Source organism: Diadema setosum, chromosome 17 (genome assembly GCF_964275005.1).
Source record: "Diadema setosum chromosome 17, eeDiaSeto1, whole genome shotgun sequence".
NCBI lineage: Eukaryota > Metazoa > Echinodermata > Echinoidea > Diadematoida > Diadematidae > Diadema > Diadema setosum.
In genome coordinates, this window is record NC_092701.1 from 675,543 (window position 1) to 699,148 (window position 23,606).

Here is a 23,606-nt window from a genome sequence, read left to right on the forward strand (position 1 = left end):
CTTTTCACTGAATAACATGAACGCGACTGAACCCGAGCGAGCGGAGCGAGCGAGGGGGGAGGGGAGGGTGTGTCCCCCCTCCAACGATAAGAACTTTTTGCATTTTGATGTTGCAAATGGTGCAATTTGATGCATGTTTTTGCGCGTTTTATCGACGTGAAACAGTCCCACTTGTTTAAGGTAGCAGTATATATAAATTTAGTGTAGATTATTATTGAACAATTTGCCTATAAAATGGTATAATTCAAATACACTTCTTGTATCAATTCTCTTCACTGAATATCATGAACGCGACTGAACCCGAGCGAGCGGAGCGAGCGGAGCGAGCGAAGGGGTAGGGGAGGGTGAGGGAGAAACCCCCTCCCACCGTGATAACTTTTTACATTTTGATTTTGCAAATGGTGCAATTTGATTTTGCAAATGGTGCAATTTGATGCATGTATTTGCGTGTTTAAACGACGTGAAACAGTCCCACTTGTTTAAGATTGCAGTATATTTTAGTGTAGATTATTATTGAACAATCTGTCTATAAAATGGTATAATTCCAGTACACTTCTTGTATTAATTCTTTTCACTGAATATCATGAACGCGAGTGAACCCGAGCGAGCGGAGCGAGCGAGGGGGTAGGGTAGGGTGTGGGAGGGGGGTTTTCCCCCTCCCATGTGAGAAGTTTTTACATTTTGATTTTGCAAATGGTGCAATTTGATGCATGTTTTTGCGTGTTTTATCGACGTGAAACAGTCCCACTTGTTTAAGGTAGCAGTATATTTTAGTGTAGATTATTATTGAACAATTTGCCTATAAAAATGATATAATTTAGATACACTTCTTGTATTAATTCTTTTCACTGTATATCACGAACTCGACTGAACCCGAGCGAGCGGAGCGAGCGAGGGGGTAGGGGAGGGCGTGGGAGGGGGGTGTGTCCCCTCCTACGGTGAGAACTTTTTGCATTTTGCTGTTGCAAATGGTGCAATTTGATGCATGTTTTTGCGTGTTTTAACGAGTTGAAACAGTCCCACTTGTTTAAGGTTGCCGTATATTTTAGTGTAGATTATTATTGAACAATTTGCCTATAAAACAGTATGATTCAAACTCGCTAATCTTCTTGCATTAATTCTTACACTGAATATCATGAACGCTGTCTGTTCAGCAATCAAACAGAAAAAGCATGCACACAAGGGTGTAGATAGGGGCATATCCCCTCCCACACGAAGGTGATTTTGCGTTTTCAGACCTGAAATTCAGCGATCTGGTGCAAATTTTTGGTGCAACACTTTTTCATCGAAGTGTTAAAATCACGGAATTTAGCTCTTATTCCGAATGTGCACCATCTGTGCGTATGTATAAAGTCTAGTGAGGTAGAACTTAGGGGAAGGGGGATTCCCCCTCCCGCTCGCGGAGCTTTTGCGTTTTTAGAATTGAAATAAAGCGATCTTGGTATAGCCACAGTCTACTTCTTTGCATGGCGGGGGGGGGGGGGGGGGGGCGAGCAGGAAGAAGGCGTTGGCGAGTGTTATCTCCACTCTTCCCTTCCGATGGAGCTTTTATCTTTTTAAGGTTGAAATTGAGATATCTCGTATACGCATAATACGCATATTTGATGGAATCAACATTTGGGTAATCAAAAAACAAAAAACAAACAAAAAAAAAACTGATGGGGGGGGGGGCTGAGGGAGGAAAGGGTCGATTAAAAAGGGAAATTCCCCTTATACATGAGGGAACCTTCAGTTTTCGGAATATTAGTGAAAAGTCTTGTGCACTCAGAATTATTCAGAATTTTTTGTAAATCTAAAAAGTGTACTTAGCTAGGGAAAGAGGTATAGAGGGGGAGGGTTTGGGAGGGGGATACCCCCTCCCAAGCACGAGAGATTTTGCATATTTTGAATTGAAATTCAACGATCTGGTGCACACTTTGAGTGAAATATTAAAAAAGAAATATCTTATTTGATGAAAGGTTGCAAAGGAGACCCGCTTCATGTGCATGCATACAGTATACACGCATTTTCTTTTCCGCCTCCCAACTCCTCGGTCCAAATCTTAGGGGGGGCGACCGCCCCCATCGCCCCCCCCCCCCCTGGCTACGCCAGTGTCTCCTGATGTTGCTGCCAGTATTAAATTGCCAGCAGTTGCACCCGGTGTGCCCCCCCCCCCTCCTTAATTTACAAAGCGAAAAGGAATAGGTACAAACGGCAGTTTTTAGCTTTTAGACCATAAAATGTCAACATTTTCAAGCTCGCTCGCATTTTAATCAATTCAATTCAATTCAATTCAATTCAATTCAATTCAATTCAATTCAATTCAATTCAAACTTTATTCATTTTTCGAAAAGAACATAAACATTTCACTTTCTTGGGTAACATAGAATGAGGCTGCATAATCAAAACAAAGTACATTAAGAAAACATAATTGTGGAACCTTGGGGTAACAAAAACGTTGTAAGGAAAATTAATTGACTGAAGTGAAACAGACGATATAATCGTTCATGCCATTCTCCTGATGTTGCTGCCAGTAATTACCAGGAGTTGCGCCCGGTGCCCGCCCCCTTAATTTCAAAAACGAAAAAATATAGCTACAAACGGCAGTTTTTTTACTGTGTCAAAATTCTCAAGCTCACTCGTTCCGCTCGCTCGCAATTAATTGTAATGCCATTCTCCTGATGTTACTGACAGTAATTGCCAGCAGTTGCTCCCCGTGCGCCCTGCCTAATTTCCAAAGAGAAAAAAATATAGCTACAAACGGCAATGTTTTGCCTGTAGAATGTCAAAATTTTTAAGCTCGCTCGCATTTAATCGCTTTGCCATCCTCCTGATGTTACTGCCAGTAATTGCCAGCAGTTGCGCCCGGTGCGCCCCCCCCCCCTTTAATCTCCAAAGCGAAAAGATAGAGCTAAAAACGGCAGTTTTTGGACTGTAAAATGTCAAAATTTTCAAGCTCGCTCGCTCGCATTAAATCGTTGTGCCATTATCCTCATCTTGCTGCCAGTAATTGCCAGCAGTTGCGCCCGGTGCGCCCCCCTTCATTTCCAAAGTGAAAAAATATAGCTACAAACCGCAGTTTGGGAATGTAAAATATCAAAATTTTCAAGCTCGCTCGCTCCGCTCCCTCGCATTTAATTGTTTCATGCAATTCTCTTTTTTTTTCTTTTCACAAAAAGTCCCTCCGTGGGAGGGGTATCCCCCTCCTACACCCTCTCTCGCTCGGTTGCTTCGCTCCCTCGCCAAGAATCTCACACCTCACCGTCATATGTACCCCCGTAATAGTCCTTCATAGTATATTTATTTTTACTATGCTCTGTAAGCGCGACTTTTACACTCTTGTTTTTACAAAAAGTTCCTACCGTGGGAGGGGGTATTCCCCTCCCACAACCCTCCGCACTGAAGGAGCGGAATAGATCATCGCCGTCACATAATGTACCCCCGAATAGTCCTTCATAGCGAGAGATTCGTGCATGGTGCATGTATACAATCACATGTATCATGTACAATATATAGAGTATGTGTAAATGTACATGATGACACAGGAGCCAATAAATCAAATAAAAAAAAAAATCTCACAGTTTACATTTACTGTCAAAACGCACCCCGCCCCCCCCCCCTTGAAAAAAAGCTGGTGACGCCCCTTAAAAAGAACACATCGTTTTATGATGTGAAGGATAACAAGAATCCCAAGGGGAAAAGAGCAAGGATACCACACCCACACAGCTTCACAAGCATGAATGAACAAAATTCCTCAACCATGATCTAAAATATATAACATTGGGAATCAATAAAAATTTACACTTTTTTAAAAGCAGAGCCATAAATTCATTAGAGTAAACTATACAATGCAGGCCTAAAGCTGAGGTTTGAATTTGCTGCCCTATAACCTATGACAATATGTTGTTAGCATTTAATTCTGTTTACCATTTAATTTTGTTCACCAAATTTGGCAACAGTTTTTAAACACCACCACCACCACGTACATGTACATTTTGTATTTCTGCAAAAACAATAACTGGTGACAAGTGGTACATCAGTGCTTTGAAATAAATTACATAATCTTCAATTCTCTACACGATACGTTATTCCTGCGTGGGTATAAATGCAATAAGTTTTACCAGTCTAGGTGCAAACTTTAAAAGTGTGCAGAAATCGACCACACAATGACTGGAGAAGTATAAAGAGCATTTTCCGCTTGTGCTTTTAAAGTTTAAAACTATGAATGACTCCACTTCTCAGATTGGCATCTGGTCTGATCTCATTACGCCTACCCTCCACCCCCCCCCCCCCACATACAGTTGATACAAAGCTGTTAAATGCAAATTATGTGAAACATTATCACTGGTACATTGTAAGTTGCAAATACTGTATTGGGATCATAACAAAACATATTATGTGACCCCCCAATCACACAAACCAACAAAAAGTCGCCAGACATGAATTTTGGGTTGACGGCAGATTCTGAAAGAGCAGCTATAAAATAAACTATACGTCAATGCAAACGGACTTACCTACTCTATCTACATGGTACTTATTTCTCAAAGATTTTCTCAATCAGTCGTCACGCCGTATGCAAATTAGGCATAATGAGGTTCCGTGTGCCAGTGTTTACTCGATGCGCATGACCGTCTCGCGAATTTGAGCTTTCACGGGATTTTGCAAGACTCTGTACAAGCTCCAATACAGTTGCCATGCAGTTAGCGCTAGTGTTTACGATTTCGATATGGTGGGGTGAGTCCAATTACCCGTTTCCTACTCTTCATTTTGATATAAAACTTGTCCATACTTAAAGATATTTTCAATGTTTAATCTCTCGTTAAATTTACCTTATATTTTGCTCGTAGTTTTGATGTATTCGAAACATAAACCTCTATTTTGCTGGATCCTGGTTGGTATCAAACTTTTCATACTCTATTTTTTTTTATTCGGCAGAGGAAGCATGTACCGATACTTGTTTTAAAAAGCGAAAAGATGCAATATCTGTTAAGTTACTTAAAAATTCGTTAAAAAAACTGACTAAAAAGAGACTTGCACCGGAAGTTGCGATCGCCGAAGTCAAGATTTTTCCTACATATGGCGCGAAGCTTGGCGTGTCGTTGAAAGTATTTTGTTTGCATTCATAATATAGAGCTGCCAACATTGAAATGCAATTATCCGGGAGACTGTTCAATGACATGCTTCTGATTCTATGCTGGTTCATAATTGTTCATTTCCAGAGAGTCTTCTGTGGAATCGGGAGTTCCCCCCCCCCCAAAAAAAAAAGAAGAAGGGGAAATTAACATTTTAAATAATCACCCTGAGGAGAAAACGAAACTGCATGCTTCATGAATCCAGGCCTTCGGGCTCTAGAATAATAATGATAATACTAATAATAATAATAAAAACATGTGGCATGAATAATAGTTCATCAGATTATTTAAGATTGACATTCATGCAAATCATCAGTAGTCCCCAGCTGCAGCTTCCAAGTTCCAGTTAAAAAAAAGAAAATAGATAAAATTGAAAATAAATGGATAAATCATAATCTGCTAGCGGACATATCATCAAAACCAGAAATATAATTTGAAGGAGTGAGAATGTCCAAGGAAAAAAACAGACACAAGGTTATTTTATTTATTAAACCGTACCTTGCAAGACAACTTGATGTAAAACTAAACATGAAAAGAAAATCACAATGGAACATTTCAGAAAAGAAAAGGCATGAGAAATATCGTAACAGAAATATTAATATACGGGACTAAACCCAAGTGTTTTGTTGTTGTTGTTTTTTTTTTTTTTTACGTGTGAAATTGCTGACGTGCTCGTATCTGCAAGTAGTCAAACAAATGACAAATCCATACGAACACAAAGTGGCGATAACGAATCCTTAAATGATTATCTACGACATTTTGACAGATGACAGAATAAACCTATTATAATAAAAGTACACACGTTATCTACACAGTCTTCGAGACCCGACACAGGAAGTAAAAAAAAAAAAAAAACACACAGTAGCAGACGATGTGATGACGTCATGCAACCGTCGTTTCTGATCATCACGATCGAGCATTGTACGAAGGTGTGACATACTGCTGTAATTTGCTGGATCCCATGAGGTATAAAAGATAGAGTGACTTGATTTTTCCATATTTTGAAAATAAGATAATCAAGTATCCTACTCATTTAGTTTGAAAGAGATGCAAGGTGGTTAAAGGCATAGTTTACCATTTGCAAATGAAACAAAAACCCAGCATTAGTGCTTTAAACTAGTTCTAAAATGCGAGTTAGGGATAGAAACAACCACTGTAAAAAACTGAATCCGTTTAATCGATGTTAAGTATTGTTAAATACACAAAATGTGAACAATAGTTATAATAAGAATACTTCCAGATTAAACCGTCTACAGTTACGGTTTATTGAGAAAAATATTGATATCTCCTTATATTTTAGGCTTTATTGCAAAAATTTTATATGGTAGGTCGTTTTGTGATACAACAGACCTACACATATGCATCAAATGTGATATCTTAAACATTTTTAAAATCACTGCTCCCAAAGGTTAACTGGACCTTTAAGAACGTATTCGACCCACTTCTTTCGGGTTTAAATTTTATATTTTCAACGCGTGAAATTACTAATATTTTTACCCTAATTCCCTTTCCAATATTATCAAATCATTGTCATTAAATTAGACCTTGAGCTTTCTTCTTTCATTTAATGTAAAAATGAGCTGTAAATGTTATGCTGGGGCTGCACAACGATAGTTTAAAAAGAACACTGCACAGCTAATTATGTGTTCATGACCGCTCCGAGCGTGCGTACGTCCTCCGCGCTCTGTGCGAGATTCGCACGCCGTGACGACTGACAGTTCTCTGGCAGCATCAGTGTTTTCTCTTTGACTCAGCTCATTCTTCACTTCATACGGTATATACTGTCCTGCCATGGCTCATCGTCTATGTTGGCTTTGGCCTCAAACCGATGTAGTTTTATTTGTCTCATGTTTTTCTCTCTAGATTTGGTTTTCTTTTTTCCACCTTTTATTTCATTTGTTTTTTGTTCGCTCTTCCCTCTTTTCCTGCACTTTTTTTTTCTCCTCCTTATGAGGTATCCACATAGTGTTTTGAGTGGGTACCTCATTTTTTTTCACAGAATGTATTGATATATTACAGTATGAATCATAGCTCATTTTGTAATGATCACAGACATGAACATGTTATTCCCTGCTACGTGTGTATCAACGTGTGTATCAATGTACAAAATATGTACATGTCAAACTTTTGAATTATTGTATGTGCATTCTGTTGAAAATGTGAAAATAAAGTAGGAATTGAATTGAATTGGTATACAGCTGGGGAGGGTGCATACCTATAATGTTCAAAGGGATGGTTGTCAACATTTTGTTTTAATGTGTTAAGAGTGCATAATTCCCTCGAATCGTTGCATGTATTTGTCAAGGGTATTACCATTTACCCTGCTCTCCAAAAGAGGTATGTTATCGTGAATTTCTCTTTTACTGTGTATGGAAATTAAGTGGAAAATTATAACTATGTATGATTTTTCTTGCATTTTCTTTATATCTCGCGTTTTGCGGATAGCCTTCATACACAAAATGGCAGCCTACCATTTGAACGGTTTTAGGAACCATACGCTCTAGAATTTTTGCTTCAAAAAGCTATAGACTTTTGACGTACTAAAAAAAACAAACCCGACAGAATCTTAAGTACGCGGCTGAAAAAAAAAAAAAAAAGCGAAGTCTGAGTTTTGACGTTATATCACGCCCACGCAATGATACGCTACGCCAGTCTGACAGACAATCCTTTGACGGTGGGCCCAAACAATTTATACCCCAGACACTTCCTCTTCTCAAGAATAACGCGTGCCATCTACATGTCAGCGAGTAACATGTGTATGAATGCGTATGCTTTTTCAATAACTGTCGACTCCAATCGAGATTCTTTGGCTGTGTCTGTATACTTAACATAGACATAAGTTATCCAAAATGTAAACAGCACTTTCTAATACGGAGATTCTCTAATATAGTGGATGCGCTGTGGCATAGTGGATAAGGCTCCCGACTCCCGATCGGAGGACCCGAGTTCGAATCCCGCTCAGTGCTTACTTCCTTTTAGACATGCTTTTTTATCCACATTATCCCTCTCGACACAGGTTTATAAACGTTTATCTGACAACAATAGGGGAATTAAAATGGCAGGGCCCTCTGGCAGAGCAGTGGCAATACTGACGAGGCTACCCTGGATGAATATTATGACCTTATTGACCTACGTTAGATTATCATTTCAGAGACGGACCAGTCTTCCCACTTCATGATATCCCCACGCTACCGGGTCTTAATTAAAGTAACAAGATACAAAAACATTTAAGAAAGCAGGAGGTAATCTTTGAGCATCTACCCAAAACAATGTAACCAGACCATGTTTTTAATTTTAGAGGAAACACCCCCCCCCCACACACACACACACACACTACTGACATCTACTGACTACAACTCACTCCGATATCTAGGCCTACTTATGTTAGGCGTACTTGCCACACATTTCTAAGGCCCAATGATTTTTCTAGAATCTTCCAAATCAAGTTTATTATCATGCGATTTGCAATAGCATTTTTGGTTTGTGAGTAGAGATTTCCTGCATTCTTCTATAATGTATCCCATATACTGTTCCACATATTATTAAGACTTTTTTTTCTTTTGGCATAAAGCCATCCAGGTTCAAAGTTCCCGATGGATTTTTCCATTTCGTACGCGGCTGCATCCTTTATACTTCTAGCCGCTTCAGTGTCGTCTAAAGTGCTAGGTATAAATGGCACATAGTGTCACAATGGTTGAATACAGGGTGCACATGCCGTCGGTGCCTGCGTGTATAAATGCACGTCGATTTCTGTATGATGTCTCACAAAGGCATGCACACCGTAAAGGACCTTGTGCAGCGCAAATGCAAGTTGATTTATGTTGATCTCAATACCGTCAACGACGCTTTTTTATTGGCGAAACAAGCATAGCAATCATACTGGCGATATATATATAGGTCTATATATATATATATTTTTTTTGAGGGGGGAGGGGAATATTTTCTTTCAGATGACTTTGATAAGCTCATTAAAAAAATCCAAACCAAGATTTAGTCGAAAATGTCATATGTCAATCACAGTTATTATGATTTACAGAATACATTTCAATGCACATTTCTTAAAAATGATCGCAACATACATTTGTCCATAATTATTGCTTATAAAATTTCCGAAAGACATTCTATAGAAAAGTGTAAGTTATGTTCAGTTAAGATCGATAATAGACATTATTTTAAAGTATATGACGCGTGTGTCATTCTTGCGGCCACATAATTATGCAATGATCATTGTATAAAAAGAGTCAACAAAAAATAGCATAATGTTGCATTACACGTACGTGGTCTCAAATGGTTTGAATAGTACGATAGTCTTTTTCTGAGGCAGTGCCTTACACTCTAATACTGTGTAATCATTTTGCTGACTCTCTCAATTCACATACAAACCCTGTAACCGACACATTTCACGACAACAATTCAATGACATGTTTCACTGTTTTCTGCAACCCCATCCTCTGGTAAAATTGCTATCTAAACTGTTGATAAAATTGAAGCACTCTCAACAAAGTTTTCAATGAGGTGAGTGGGGATCAAACTGATACTAACTTCATCATTATACACGCTGCATCTACACATTAAGGTTCATTCGCACTTGTCTCATCTGACCCGGATTGTTAGGCTATCCCTACACTCTTAAAATGTTGGGTGAATTTAGTTGGGTAATTGTTGGTTGCCAAAAAAAAAAAAAAAGATAAACGAAATCATCATTCTGGGCAATTATCACCCAATTGAGCTTTTACGTGATTAAACCAACATCGGGCAATTACGTTAACTTCAATATTGGGCGAATATTTACCAACAGAATTGGTAATGGAGAGTTGGGTACTTCTTGCCCTGCCGTTGTGTAAGTGACGCATTCCCTTTGTGTGTCGGGAATTTTTTGTTGGGCAACTGACACTTGGGCAGAAATTCGCCCTATATAATTTACCAACATTATTTTGCACATTAGGTATTTCTTACCGTTACTTGGGTAATTTTGTTAAGTTCCTTTCTATAAAGTTGGTAAATTTTCATGGAAAAGTAAAAAAAAAAAATTGTGAGGGTACGCCGCGTGTATGTGTCTATGTATGTGACGGTGTGTGTGTGTGTGTGTGTGTGTGTGGTATAGGTCTACGTATGGGACGATGGCCGAACCTTACGATTGTGTAGGGTGTGCCAAGAATTACTGTAGGGGTTCTCGGTTTTAAGAATGGGGGGGGGGGAGGGCGGGGGACAACACACAGGCACGGTATTGTCATTATATACATTATAATAATGTATATATTAAAAAAGCAAGAACTACATTGTGGACGTATAGGCCTTAATGACATAATTTTCTTACGTTTCCCTTTATTCCGTCAACACCAGAGGGTTAAAAAAAATTAACATTGTGGAAATATCTGTCTGTGCGAACAAACTACAGGATACTCCTATGCAATATTGCTAGTTTGTGTTTTGTGTGTGTTTGGGTGTGTATGTGTGTGTACGTGCGTGTGTGTGTCGGTTTGTGGGCAAATAGTTAGATGACACACTTTGAAACCCATATACCTGACTGGACTTGCTAACCACTTCATTGCCAGTGATTAAAACATTGAAATTTTGATGCCAGTTGATACCAGCAGGGAGGTGGCTCACCTCCTCGATACCAGTTGGTTTCTATTGGTTTCTACTGTGTTTTGTTCCGTTTTGTTTTGTTTTTGCTCATGAATATTCATAAGTTATTCAAATATTCTTTTCGTGAAAAAGATAAAATATTGTTAACTTAAATGTGTTTTTTATGATGTCAATAAACTCTGAAAAGTCTGAAATGTATTAGAAATTTATTGAATATTATTGCCGTGCTATTCACAATTTTAACTTGTACCTTTGATGAGGTATTTTCATATCTTTATAGTAAAAGTGTTATCTATATGGTAACCATGACTTAAAGCATTACAACTAAATGACCGTATAAATGAAATATCACTGGTAATAGATATATCTAGGATGTAGCCAAAGACTGTTTCACTTGTGGGTATATACGACTAGCTGTATAGGTTTATTATAGGTTAGATAATAATATGAACAATGTCTTGACATTCACATGTTCTGGTAAACACCCATATATCAATTAAATTCAACACAAAATGTTTGATTAACCAAAATTCAACTTACTAAACAGTTGGACGAATGGAAGTAGGGCAATATCTAATGGGGTATAATGTTGGTTGGCAAATAATTACCCAACTCCAAATATAACCAGCGGTTGGGAAATTGCAAAGTTGGATAAAGTCTGATTGGTCAACAGCTGATGGGCAATTTAATTTGCCCAACCACATAGCAAACTCATTACCCAACATCAGTTGGGCAGATTTTAACTAATATTTGTGTGGACAGCATGGTGCCCAGTGTTGGTTAAAAATTGTTTTTTTTTTTTTTTTTTTTTTTTTTTTTTGGGGGGGGGGGCGCAACTATTTTTAAAGCGTTTGACAACGAAAATGACATCGATTTTATGCAATGAGTGGGGTTTTTTTCGCAAGTCAAGCACCCTATCCAATGGAGTCCTGAATTTATCAAATTTCATACTCCAAATGTAACATATATTTCATGCTCATTCATACTATTTCCAAGATATTCAGGTTGGCTTTCGTTTTAAACATACCTTTCAGGGACATCATTTTACAGATTGAGTCCCGACAAAGATCAACAAATGGATTGAGTTTCATAGATTTGAAGTTACACTTACCTTCTGCAGCAGTACCAGAAAACACAGAAGTAGTCAATGTTAGTAGCAGAACGAGGGCGTATCTTCTCTCCATCATAATTAGTCTACGGCTGACACTTTCCAGTTAGAATAGAGTCAATGTTCGTTTTGATCGTGTTGATCGACAGGCTTGTCAAATAATCATTGCAATCGCAGTTTTCTGCAAAGTGCAATCGTCGAGAACACCCAGGCAAATGTAGCTTATCAAGACAGAATGGATTCGTATGTAGAAGAAAAAAGGCAAGGGGAGTGCACTGCTTCAAACAGTGCGGACGCACCCATTCGCTCTTTTGTCACTGTTCCGTTATGTTGCAACCCACACAAAGTGGCGTATATAATAACGTTCACATTGTTATTTCACGGGAGACTGCATCAGATATTTCATATTCAGCAGAGACGTTGAAATGCCACTGGTATACAAAATGATGTTGTATGTAATGTGTATGCCCTGTTTGTCATGTTCATCAAGTAGCGTGATGTTTGCGTGATGTTTGCGTGCCGGGAATCGGTGTCGGAAAGTTTGGAGCGGGCTTTCCTTGTGCAATGCTGTTTATAACGTAGCGTCCCAGTGAACATCGGAAGCTATGTCATTCTCATAGAGTGGAATATGCCACGAGGAATCGTCGTTATGCTTGGAGCGGTTAATTATTTCCCTGAGATTAAAAAGGTTGTTGATATGATAAGTCATTTGTCTAAACAATAAGGACGAAGTGGGTATCCCCCGCATCCTCCCCATTTCAAAGTGTGGAGGGAGGCTCTTCCGTCCTACTAATTAAGAACTCAACTTGCTCCACTATACAACCAGTCAACTGAATGTAATACTCATTGGTTTCCAGAAGTACCTGTAAGGGGACTCAAAACCGTGAAGAGATAGACATGTGTTGCGGCACAAAGTGTCCCTCGCGGCACAGGGCGACAATTTGTGCAGGGAGGGACGGCACAGATTGTTACCTCTGCACAATTTGTTGCCTGGCGAAAAATTGTGCTGCTGGTGCAGTTTCCAATTTCTGACCTCAATGGCGACAGTTTGTGAAATAAGCAAAATGATGGTAGCTGCACAAACTGTCGTCGGTCGTTATCTTCAAGCTGCAGAAGATAATACTACTATCAAGATGTACTACGAATTGTTAGGTGCATGGGATTGGTCTTCCTTTGGTATGCTTGGGGTGTGGTTGGACTTTAACTGATAAATGTGAAGTGCGTGTGTGTGTATTGTATGTGTTGTGTATGGTGTGTAGGTGAGTATGTATGTGGGCACAGCTGGGGGTGTGTGTTTGGAGTACGATAATATGTGTGGAGTATGTATATTTGGTTAACATGGGAAACTTAAAAAAAAAACGTTAAAAGTTGTCATTACCATTGTGTGCATGTATGGTGGTTTGTTTGTCTGTGTTTTGATTGCATGTGTGCAGTGTGTATGGTGCTGTATGCCATGTGCAGTGGTCTTTCTGTGAGGGTGGATGTGTGGTGTGTATGTGTAGGGATTCACATGGCCTGTGGTATGGTGTGATGTTTGGTCGAGTCTTTGTGTTGATGGCGGGGTTCTCTCTTTCTTTCCCTCTCTCTCTCCTCTCTCTCTCTCTGTATGCGCGTGTATAATCGATGCGTATATATGTATACATGATGTATGTGCGCATGTATGCATGTATATGTGCATGCATGCGTTTGCGTCTGTTTGTTTGTGTGTTTTCCAACGGACGTGAAAGGGAGAGTAAGGGACCACCTGCGACGTTTATCCGTCCGTCTTTCGTCCGTCGTCCCAACTTAACGCTACAAAAACCTGAAGAACTCTGTACCCAGGGTTTCAACAAGTTTCAACTAACCTTGGAGGGAAGGGCGCTCATATAAAGTTGTACATTTAACCAAACATGGAGGTCACCTCGAAAATATGGTGGAGGGGAAAAAAAGGCCAACAACAGACAAGGTATGTTTGTTATTTCCATCTAGGACGTAGTAACAAAAAGTGAAGTGAAAGGAAAATAATGAAACAAAAAATCATAAGCATTCAAGGTAAAACAATGCTGTTTAAACCCATGATGTATTGTTTACATACATTGCAAACTGGAAAACAATTATGTTGTGAGTATTATTTTCCTAAACCTTTCGTAGGAAAACTTGTCGGCCACGATAACTTATTTGGCGCATTAATGTCGGAATGCACGAACAGTCACCAAATAAAGAGAAAAAATGAAATTTACAGTTCATTGTATAAAGTTAAATCAAGCCAAAGAGAATCACACTTTATTGCTAATACACATTGACACATACTGCTCTACAACGTCATAAGAATTATAACACCAAATGCTGTCATAAATAAAGATGTCGTCTATCTTAATTTGATACGGAAACATAAAATCACAATTGTCGCGGTCGTTCTATTCTACATTTTTCCCTACTTTTTATATATTAAGCGATTTTCTCCATATAGTTTAATATGTATGTTAGCCATTGTAACCAATTGATTCTATGGGAATCTTTATTGAAATCAAGTTAAATATAAACATAAGCATCAAGCTTATTAGGAGATAATAATCTTAATCATGGTTGACTTCGGGGACAATGGCTACACATCAACGCAAGCAGATACTAATTAAAATTTTATAGTTACACTCCCACGTATATAGGTCCTACAATATTTTACAAGTTGAATTGAAAGAAGGGACACGTTTGGTTAGTATGCAACGTAATATACTTACCACCATGCGCAAGCAGACACAATTCGCCTCGCATCAAATGCAACCTAAAAGTTGAGCCAGTTTCTTGTATCAATTTATTACATTCAGTAAGGAAGTAAAAAGATGAAATGGAACCTTGTTTAACCACTTTTGACATAGACACGTACCTACATTTAACGGTTGCACAAATGCGAACACATTCTTAATACAATGATACTAAATTTATTGGAAAATAAACATCAGTAAAGCATTGTCATAATGATGCCACTATGCATTTACTAAAATGTTGCACTGTTAAAAAAAAATAACAGAACACACAGTAGATTTTTTTTTTTTATAAGTGGCTATCCCGTAACAAATCAGCTTTATATAATACTAGCTGCCTCGGCGCGCGATGCGCGCGCGCCTCGGCAGCTAGGCTCGGCGCTACGCGCCTCGGCGTCCATTGTCAAGTATAGCGAGGTGCCCGCACCTCGTCAGGGGCCCGAATACCGTCACCCCGCTTAAATTTGTTTTAAGCACACTAAACAAAAATTTATGACCGGGAATGTGTTCAGTACGCTGGAAACTTGGCAGGGCCACCACAACCAAGCAAATTGTGGTGAAAACCGAACAGTTTTTGCGAAAATCTGAAACATCCAGCGTGGGATGCATTATTTATGACCAAAAGAGGGCGTCCTACGACCTCAGACTTAGCCAAGGCCAGGAGTTGTAGAATAATTTTAGCCAATCACAGAGATCCTTCATGGACTCAGAAAAATTATTACAAGCAAAGAAATGTATTTTAGAATGTCTCTTATTGGCCAAAACACCTACCAGGGGTTCGAGCCTGCTGAGAAAGTAATCAATATTCATGTTTACAGCGCGCATGTATCTTTGTTGCACTCCATGTGTTGTCCCAGCAACTGCAGTGATCTCTTACGCGCGGTATCGTGATATCGATCGATCTCCTCAGAGAGTGCGTGGATATCTGATTATAAACCTAGCTAGCTGTGTGTGTCGAATTCCATCTACGTTAGTGAGTGTTGCGTAACTTCTCTAGGTTTCCCGTCCATTTCTCCCTCTTTTTTCTCTTTTGCTTTCTTATCATTCTATATCTTTTATTCTCAAAAGTACAATCGTACTTCTGAGAGTGTTTTGTTCATTATTTTAAGTGATCATCTCGTTTGCAACAATTTAGAGGTGAGTTTTTGTTCGAGTGTTTGTTGAGTTTTTTGATTGAACACGATGTAGATTATCTACGTGTGTGCGAGAACATCGTTCTTTGTATGGTACCCACTCGTTTGTTTTCGAGTTAGCATTTTTACCGTAAAGTGTTTTCATCGTTCGTCTTCGAGGCATCGGGTTTTCACCCTAGTTTTCCTCATCGTAGTTTTTTACCTCGATTTTTTTTTTTCCGGTGCAAGATGTTCTGTGTATTTTTTCTACGGTAAAATACCACTGTCGATAGTCTTCGTGTATTCAATACTTGTTTTCCACCTCCGTTTCATTTTTGTGTATAACTAATGTCTAGCTAGGTCTCGTTTGCTGATGTATTTTGTGAGAGTGAAGAGTATGTGATGATGATGGGAGTGATATTCAGGGATTTGCTGTGGTTGAGAACTTGAGATGAAAGTGATGATGATGTTAATGTCCATCTGGTGATGTTGATGTACGAACCCTTATGATGCAATTTATTTCGTGTGACCATGAGCATGACGTTGATGGCGAGTACGACATGACACGAGTAGCCTAAGCCGATGACGAGAGTGACACTGAAACAGACAGGAATGGTCTAGAGACCTGCATTTTATCATTTTTTTTTCATTTTGCTTGTTCACTCGGATTTAGTGCTACCAAAATTTGTGTCTCTAAAGAAACTCAACCAAAAGCTTGACAATAAGTTTGCATTAGGTCTATTCTGTAGTGAATATTAGATCTAAATGGCGATGCTAATTTATTTAGTTTTCATTTAGAACTTGATGAAATCCCGTTTTCTTTCCTAATTTTTCAACTAATAAATTATTTAGAATTGTACTTATAATCTGATGTACTGCGTTCACCATTGTGTTAAATCAATAAAAAAAAAATAGCCTGCTGAGCAGGTATTTCATTCTGTCCTCTTCATTTCCTCCCTATCCTTTTTGTTTCCTTGCTGTCACTTTCTTCTTTGACCCTGGATGGAAAAAAAATCCCATCTTGCCATGTAAAGACAGAACACATACCATCATGAAATATTATGACATTAAACTAATAAAAGAAATATGTAAGTGATAAAATTCTTATTTGTGAAAATAAATGATAAATCAAAGGTGATTTCTGCGAAGCAGTTCTTTCAAACTTCCAACAGCTTCGATAATGAAGCAAGTGAAATCTGAAAACTATCGTGGCAACAAGTGATATCGATAGGGAATTCTGACTAAAACTGTCACACCATTTGATGTTTGAATTTGTCTTTTTTTTATTGGCTAGGGTTATAAAACTATAGACACCACCGATAAAATCACAATCGCTCTCAATTACAATCTAACAGGAGCAGTAGGGTAGGTACGACTCTAGGCGTTTTCACATCAGCCCGATGTTTCGAAATAGCGCGCTATTTTAGACTTGATTTAAGAATTTTTGTTTATTATTACTTTTTTATTCAAAAGTCTTTTTTCTCTCGGACTGAAACCCTCCCCCCCCCCAAATATTTCATAAGATTATTACACTTCTAAAATATATAACGAATATATCAAGTATTTTAATCGTGATTTTATGAAGAATTAGAATTATTATGAAAATATAAATACTACACGGGCTGAACAATGAAGTCTAATTTCGCCCCAAGAATTTGCAGCACACCGCGTAGCTGGTGCATTCCTAGCGTTCTTGTCGCACTCGATGCACGCAGCAGTCACATTGCACATGTTACAGTACGCGTTGTATGAGTACCTAGTTCAGTTATCTCATTCCTGATCTCGAGCGAGGAAAACTTTGAAAATCCTCTCAAAACTAGGCCAAACATGATTTTGGGACATACATTACAGTGTCAAGACCTTTTCAGTGGACATTGATTTCGCTATTTGTCTGTTTTAGCTCTTGAATGTACGACTTCTTACGTCCGATTTGTTTGTACCATGCCACGTGATGCGTGTTTTTTCAGCCCCATGCTTCCCCTACACACAAGCCATCGCGATCGAAGTTTGAGCGATAGCGATAACACGTGCGGAGCAGACATGCGGATTCCAGCACAGGGTAAATGAGTAGTTGAACGTATCACGATTGTAAAACAAATCTTTTTCTATGTCTCTGCAAAATTGAATTAGGCTATCTAAAGCATAGATAGATTATGATACATTATAGAATAGATTAGCCATAGCAAGAACTTGCTTACATGAGAGTTAGTTGATAACGTTGCAAAATAAAAACCCCGTCATTGAATGGAATGTCCCAGCATTATCTCGGGGGCTCGAGGACACTATGGACACGTCGATTTGCAAGTGGGTAAGATGTGATTACAGATAGGTTGAAATGAAGATGATTTATGAATAAAATACACAGAAACATAATATTTTTCATTATACCTTTTCAGTTTATTATTTCTTTTCATAAAATTGACATAAACTAGTGCTGTATTGAGTCAACTAAGTGCACATTCGCACGAGTGTACACGCATCATCCCTCCTGCCTAGTGGGAATGACACAGGCAGTGTTTCAATACAATGACCTATGAATGCCCTTGGCGTTCCGCCTGAGTGCACCGAGCAAGTGCGAGCAGCAGCAGCAGCAGCAGTAGTTCGAGACTTTTATATATATAGATAGTTATATCAGTTCACCTCCTGTGCATCACATCCCCATGCAAAGTCCAAAATTTGAATTCAAATAAAGAGGGTTTTTTTCTACCGATCCGTGACACAGGTTACACTATTCAAACGAAAATACATTTCAACATAAAGAACAAAATCCTATACCAACATAACCTGGTTATAAACGGTTCATTGTTGTAGATGCATTCAAAAAAAAGTATTGTTGCCTATTTAAAATGAGTATTTTTGTCATTAACAACTTTGCCCAAGATAACGCATATAATACGCAACAAGAATTGAACATAATTGAGATACACAAGCATGAAATGAAAAGCACTCACGCATCTCTCCACGGCTTTGACTACAAAGTCTTCTACTTTTTTTCTTTCTTTAGTAACCAAAAGAACATGTTCAGATAGATATCAATGATGCTATATGACCCTTGGGAATCGTGGATCAAATGAGTATAGGTCAAAATAAATGTGTGACCTCAGCACAAAGAATAAATTCTTGACTTTGTAGGTTATATTTTTAGTGTGCAGTTAGTGTGTAGTTGATCCACAATCCCACTCCAATCTGGAATATCTCCTCGTTAGATGAAGGAAAAGAGGTAATGTTAGCTTTCCTACAATTAATTCTAAGCAACTTCGCTCTATAAGCACGGATCGTTGTAATCAAACTCATCTTAAACGGATTACTTCACGAGGCAAGTGCTAGAGGGCAGCATGTACTGACAATCGAGACAGCAAAATTCACCTGATCAAAAGCAGTACCTCATTATAATCGTGGGGCTTCCGAGTAACATTAGAAACATTAGACAAGAAACGAAATATATTTTCCATGACAAAATAAATACCCTGGGCATCAACTATATTGTAATCTACGAAATAAAGAAAAAAACTAGCAAAGGGGAATAAATAAGAATAAAGTGCTTTGCATGACACGTGCACGTAAACTGCCTGTTTGCTTTCATGAAAATCTTTTACACGAACACAATCTAGACTTAGGCCTATCTGTCTAAGTATCTTCTGTCATGTCCGTCTGTCAGTAAAAATGAAGTACATGGGAAACAACTGTAGGCCTGTTTCGCCAGTAAAGAAAAGGGAAAATTGATTGTGGTGGCGGCAAGGACTACGATTTGTGCAAAGTAAAAGAGAGCAAAGGAGAGTTATTTTGTAGGTGCACACCTGTCTTTCAATCTAATATGACTACATCTTTGCAATAGATAGCGTACGTACAGGGAAGTATAATACTTGACTACAATGTTCTTTTAAAATATGAGATAAAAAAGGCGAAGACGCACCAACACACATACTTTCATTTACTTATAGCATGGAAGTATGGAAAAGAAATGAAATGAAATTTACAATATAAAACCACTTAGATACATTCAAACATTCCTCGATATCAAAATAACTAATGAGCTACAATAATGACACATATTTTTCAGTATGCTATAAAATACAACATAAATAACTTGCCTTTTTTTTGTACCTTTACCCGTTGAGGCCGAGTCCCGAGTATACCCAGGCAAGTGTCTGAAATGCGTGTTGTAGCAAAATAAAACCGTCGTCGTTGTCGTGTTTTACTGTATCACACATTTTTGATATTTTTCGCATGCTGCTTTCTTACGAGTCAATGTTATATCAGATTTAAACACATATTCTGATTTCTTGAGATTCACATTTGTACACATGTTTAGGCAATAAAAGCACAGTGACATGAACAATTTGATATCGCATCCACATTCATAACGATGAATCCGTTAAACGAATCTGTTATAGTATACACAGAAAAAGCGAGTTGCCTTTACATGTGGAAATTTCCGATCATCCCTTCGTATCTTATGTAACGATAAAATAGAACGGAAAAAAACTCTCCCACACAGACACCGCATAACATTGACTGGGCTAAATGACAAATAATACCCAGGAATTATCGCATGTACATGATATCATATCAGCATGACTATTATCCGAATTGAATACATGTGCAAAGTCTGTTTGAAGACAAATTCACAGCAGAAGGATAGACCACCCATTCTGTAACAGCGTGAGTCATGCTTATTTGTGTAATATTGAGAATTTCTCTCTGCATATCAAGAATCAAATTGTTGCTTAAATTCAGTTTTTGCAAGGTGTGTCGGATGTTTGTCCACATAATGGTCCATCGCTGAGAGTAATATTGCAGTAAACGTTTCAACTTTGAACTTTATTTTCACCTCCATCAAAATGAACAAAGAAATTATGTACATTGCATATACACGGGATATTTGTGATACAGAACAAAATTTGAAAAGGTACATAAGAAAATTATGAAAATGAAAAGTAGATGCGATTACATCTTTGTTAAATACATAAAGCGTATAATACAAGTCAACTAAGGATGAGGATGGAAGTGGAGGGTCCCACTAAGAAGCAAAGCTTGTACGATATGGGACCCTCAGAAAATACACAAAACATCAATATAAAACACAATAAACGAACCGATGTCAACTGACATCAAAATGATTGGGAAGAGAAAAAGAGAGAAAAGGAAAGGAAAAAAAGAGGGAAAAAAGAGAGGAAAAAAAAAGGGAGAAAAAAGTGGGAACTACAGCATGTGCCATCGTGGACGCAAGCAATCTAGATTTCATAATGTAAAATAAGTGATAAAATACAAGCTGGATTGAATGTAATGCAAAACATTTTTTATACGTAGTTATGTTGGTAAGAATGCAGGAGAAAGAGAAAAACACATCGTTATATTTAGAACACAGACAGGGACATACTTATGAGGACTTATGTAAAAATAAATGATGACTTGACTGAGATGATAAAGGGAAACTAACTCTGTTGGGTGTTGTAAAATTTCAATAAAAATGATTTTGATTTATTCTTGAAGGAATTCAGAGATTGAACTGTTGCAATGTTACTGGGAAGTGAATTCCCAAGCGTTGTACAGCCCAACTATATAAAAGTGTTGAATAGTGTTAAATACTTTACATTAAAGTGTTGAATACTTTATATTCAAAGGAGAAAGATGAGCCAGGAATAATGATAGAGTTTATGAATTGTTTTGAAGGAAGGAAAAAAAGTCCACATCCTCTACTCATGGAAGAAATTCTTTAGAGTTTCGGTAGAAGACTATCCAAAAAGGGTTCAGTAATGACAATATCGTTCATGTTCGAATGCATTTTCATTTCAGAACATTTATATCTTACTGGTAAAAAGTATTACCGATAGTCAAAATCAAACCGATAGACAAAATCAGTGATATTGATATTCATAACATGTTTACAAAATACTATCTTAACAGTAGAAAACAGTCGTTATACGTGTAATCAATATCATTATTATGAGGCACCACTTCATACAAACGTCAATGAGCAGTGCGCTCAATTGCAGAAGAAAATGAGAAAAAAATGTGTGAAGTTCTTTTTTGTGCATTTTCACGTATATTCCTGGTTCAATGTCTCTCTTCTCGTGCCTTTGTGATCTCGCTTGCCAACGTTTCCTCTCTTGCTTCTCCTCTACCTCTTCCTGATTTTATTTTGTTCTTGTTTCGCATTACTCAGTCGTCGGTCGTGGTTTATCAGTGTCGGCATATTGTTTGTGACGTTCCAGGTCTCCTGACCTGATTTCGTTCTCTTGCTTGTCTCTGCCATGGATATCAATGGTGCATTCCTCTTAATACCTCCTAGCTGGTCCTGGTGAGAAAGTACTTCTGCAAACATTTCCATCTTTGCTCTTTCCAAGTTATTGAGAAGCTGGTAAATTTCCATGCCAAGTAACATTGTCTGTTACGCGTCTTTCCCGTTACTCTTAGTAGCTGCTTTTGCTGCGTCTCTGTTTGAAAATGAGAAGCAATGATAAGAATGGTGAACAATACCACTAAAAACATCATGATCATGATCTTGTAAGATACACGTTGTTATTGTCGATATAAAGAAAGACATCTCTCTTAATGTTATGCTTGATATATTGTGTATCTACGTATCGCACATATCGTGTATTTCAAGGAAAAATGTATTTCACTGTAGAAATGTTTATAGGCTTTCATACGGCCCATGTGATTTTTTTTTCTATCAGGAGCTACTTTCACTTAAAAATAGAAATACCTTTTCAAGGATCCTTTTACACATGACTGAGCGAATCAAACCTTAAGTTTTAATTATTATTTCCAATGGTTCTATATCTAACTGTCATCTCATTTCAATTACTTTTTGATAAGTTTCGATTATCTTATTTTACAGGTTATTATTTCTCTTTATTTGCCACTTTCGCACATCCGACTCAGGCGACGGCGTGCGAACTTCGCATATTCCGCTGAAACGCAGAAACCCGCCGAAACCGATCGATAAATCGCGAACTGCTGCAGTAAAATGAACATGTTTCTCGCGAATTTGTTCCTCTCACATGTAGCTTGAATTTGATGTCGTGATTGACTATCAAGCAATTTTTTTTTCTATCACTGTTTTGTGTGCAAAAGTCACACCTTTACAATAATTTAGCTACTATAATCATTTGAAAGAACAAGGATCACAGATTTGTTGTACAATTTACATCAAAGAAAAGCTTGGCATCTTTTCTTCAACTTTACAGTAGTTATGTCCAACTTAACAGATATAAGTAAAAGTAACACATATATGAAATACAGAATGTTTTCTCAAAGCAAGACAACATTTGTGTTTCAGAAAGATGTGGAACACAGGGTTTTTACCATAGCATATAAATACATAAATGAATAAATAAATATATTTATATCTGTACATATACATAAATATACTGTACAAGTATGTATATGTACATATATATATATATACAGTTAAACTCGCCTAAGTCGACGTCGCATATGTCGAATAATCGCGCAGGTCGAAGATTTTAAAAAGTCCCGATTTTTCTCCATTGACTTACGTGTATTAATTCACTCACAAGTCGAATTTTTTAAGTCGAATACTCGCCTAAGTCGATGAAATTCCAAGAACACTTTCACGGAAAAAAACATTGAATTCACTGTGCCTAAGTCGAATAAGATTTTATTGTGTAATAAATCACTGTCAAGATGACGAGACGCCAGTTTTTGTTTACATACAGTATATACAAAAAGAAACTTTGCGTTAATAAACATTAACGTTTCATTAACGCAAGCGGTTTCACCTGAATCGTTATTAACGCAAACTAATGATCGGGAAAATTAACGTTTGTAGTAACGATGAGTAACGATCCCAAGCGCAAATTAACGATGTTTCATTGACATTAACGATATGTAACGCAAGAACTCACGCGAGATTTTGGTTTCCGTTACCCAGACCTGGTAGCCCCTGCCGAGTGTAGCGATCTATGCCTTATATACT

General features: G+C 37.9%; 1 protein-coding gene across 1 annotated transcript in view; it reads right to left on the reverse strand.

The window, feature by feature from the left end:
* Window positions 1–22,052: 22,052 nt before the first annotated feature.
* Window positions 22,053–23,606, reverse strand: part of LOC140241086 (uncharacterized) — a 79,064-nt gene continuing 77,510 nt past the window's right edge. The window contains exon 19 of the mRNA XM_072320852.1: window positions 22,053–22,098. Within this exon, the coding sequence (XP_072176953.1) occupies window positions 22,053–22,098 (46 nt within the window). The remainder of the gene's footprint in view (window positions 22,099–23,606) is intronic.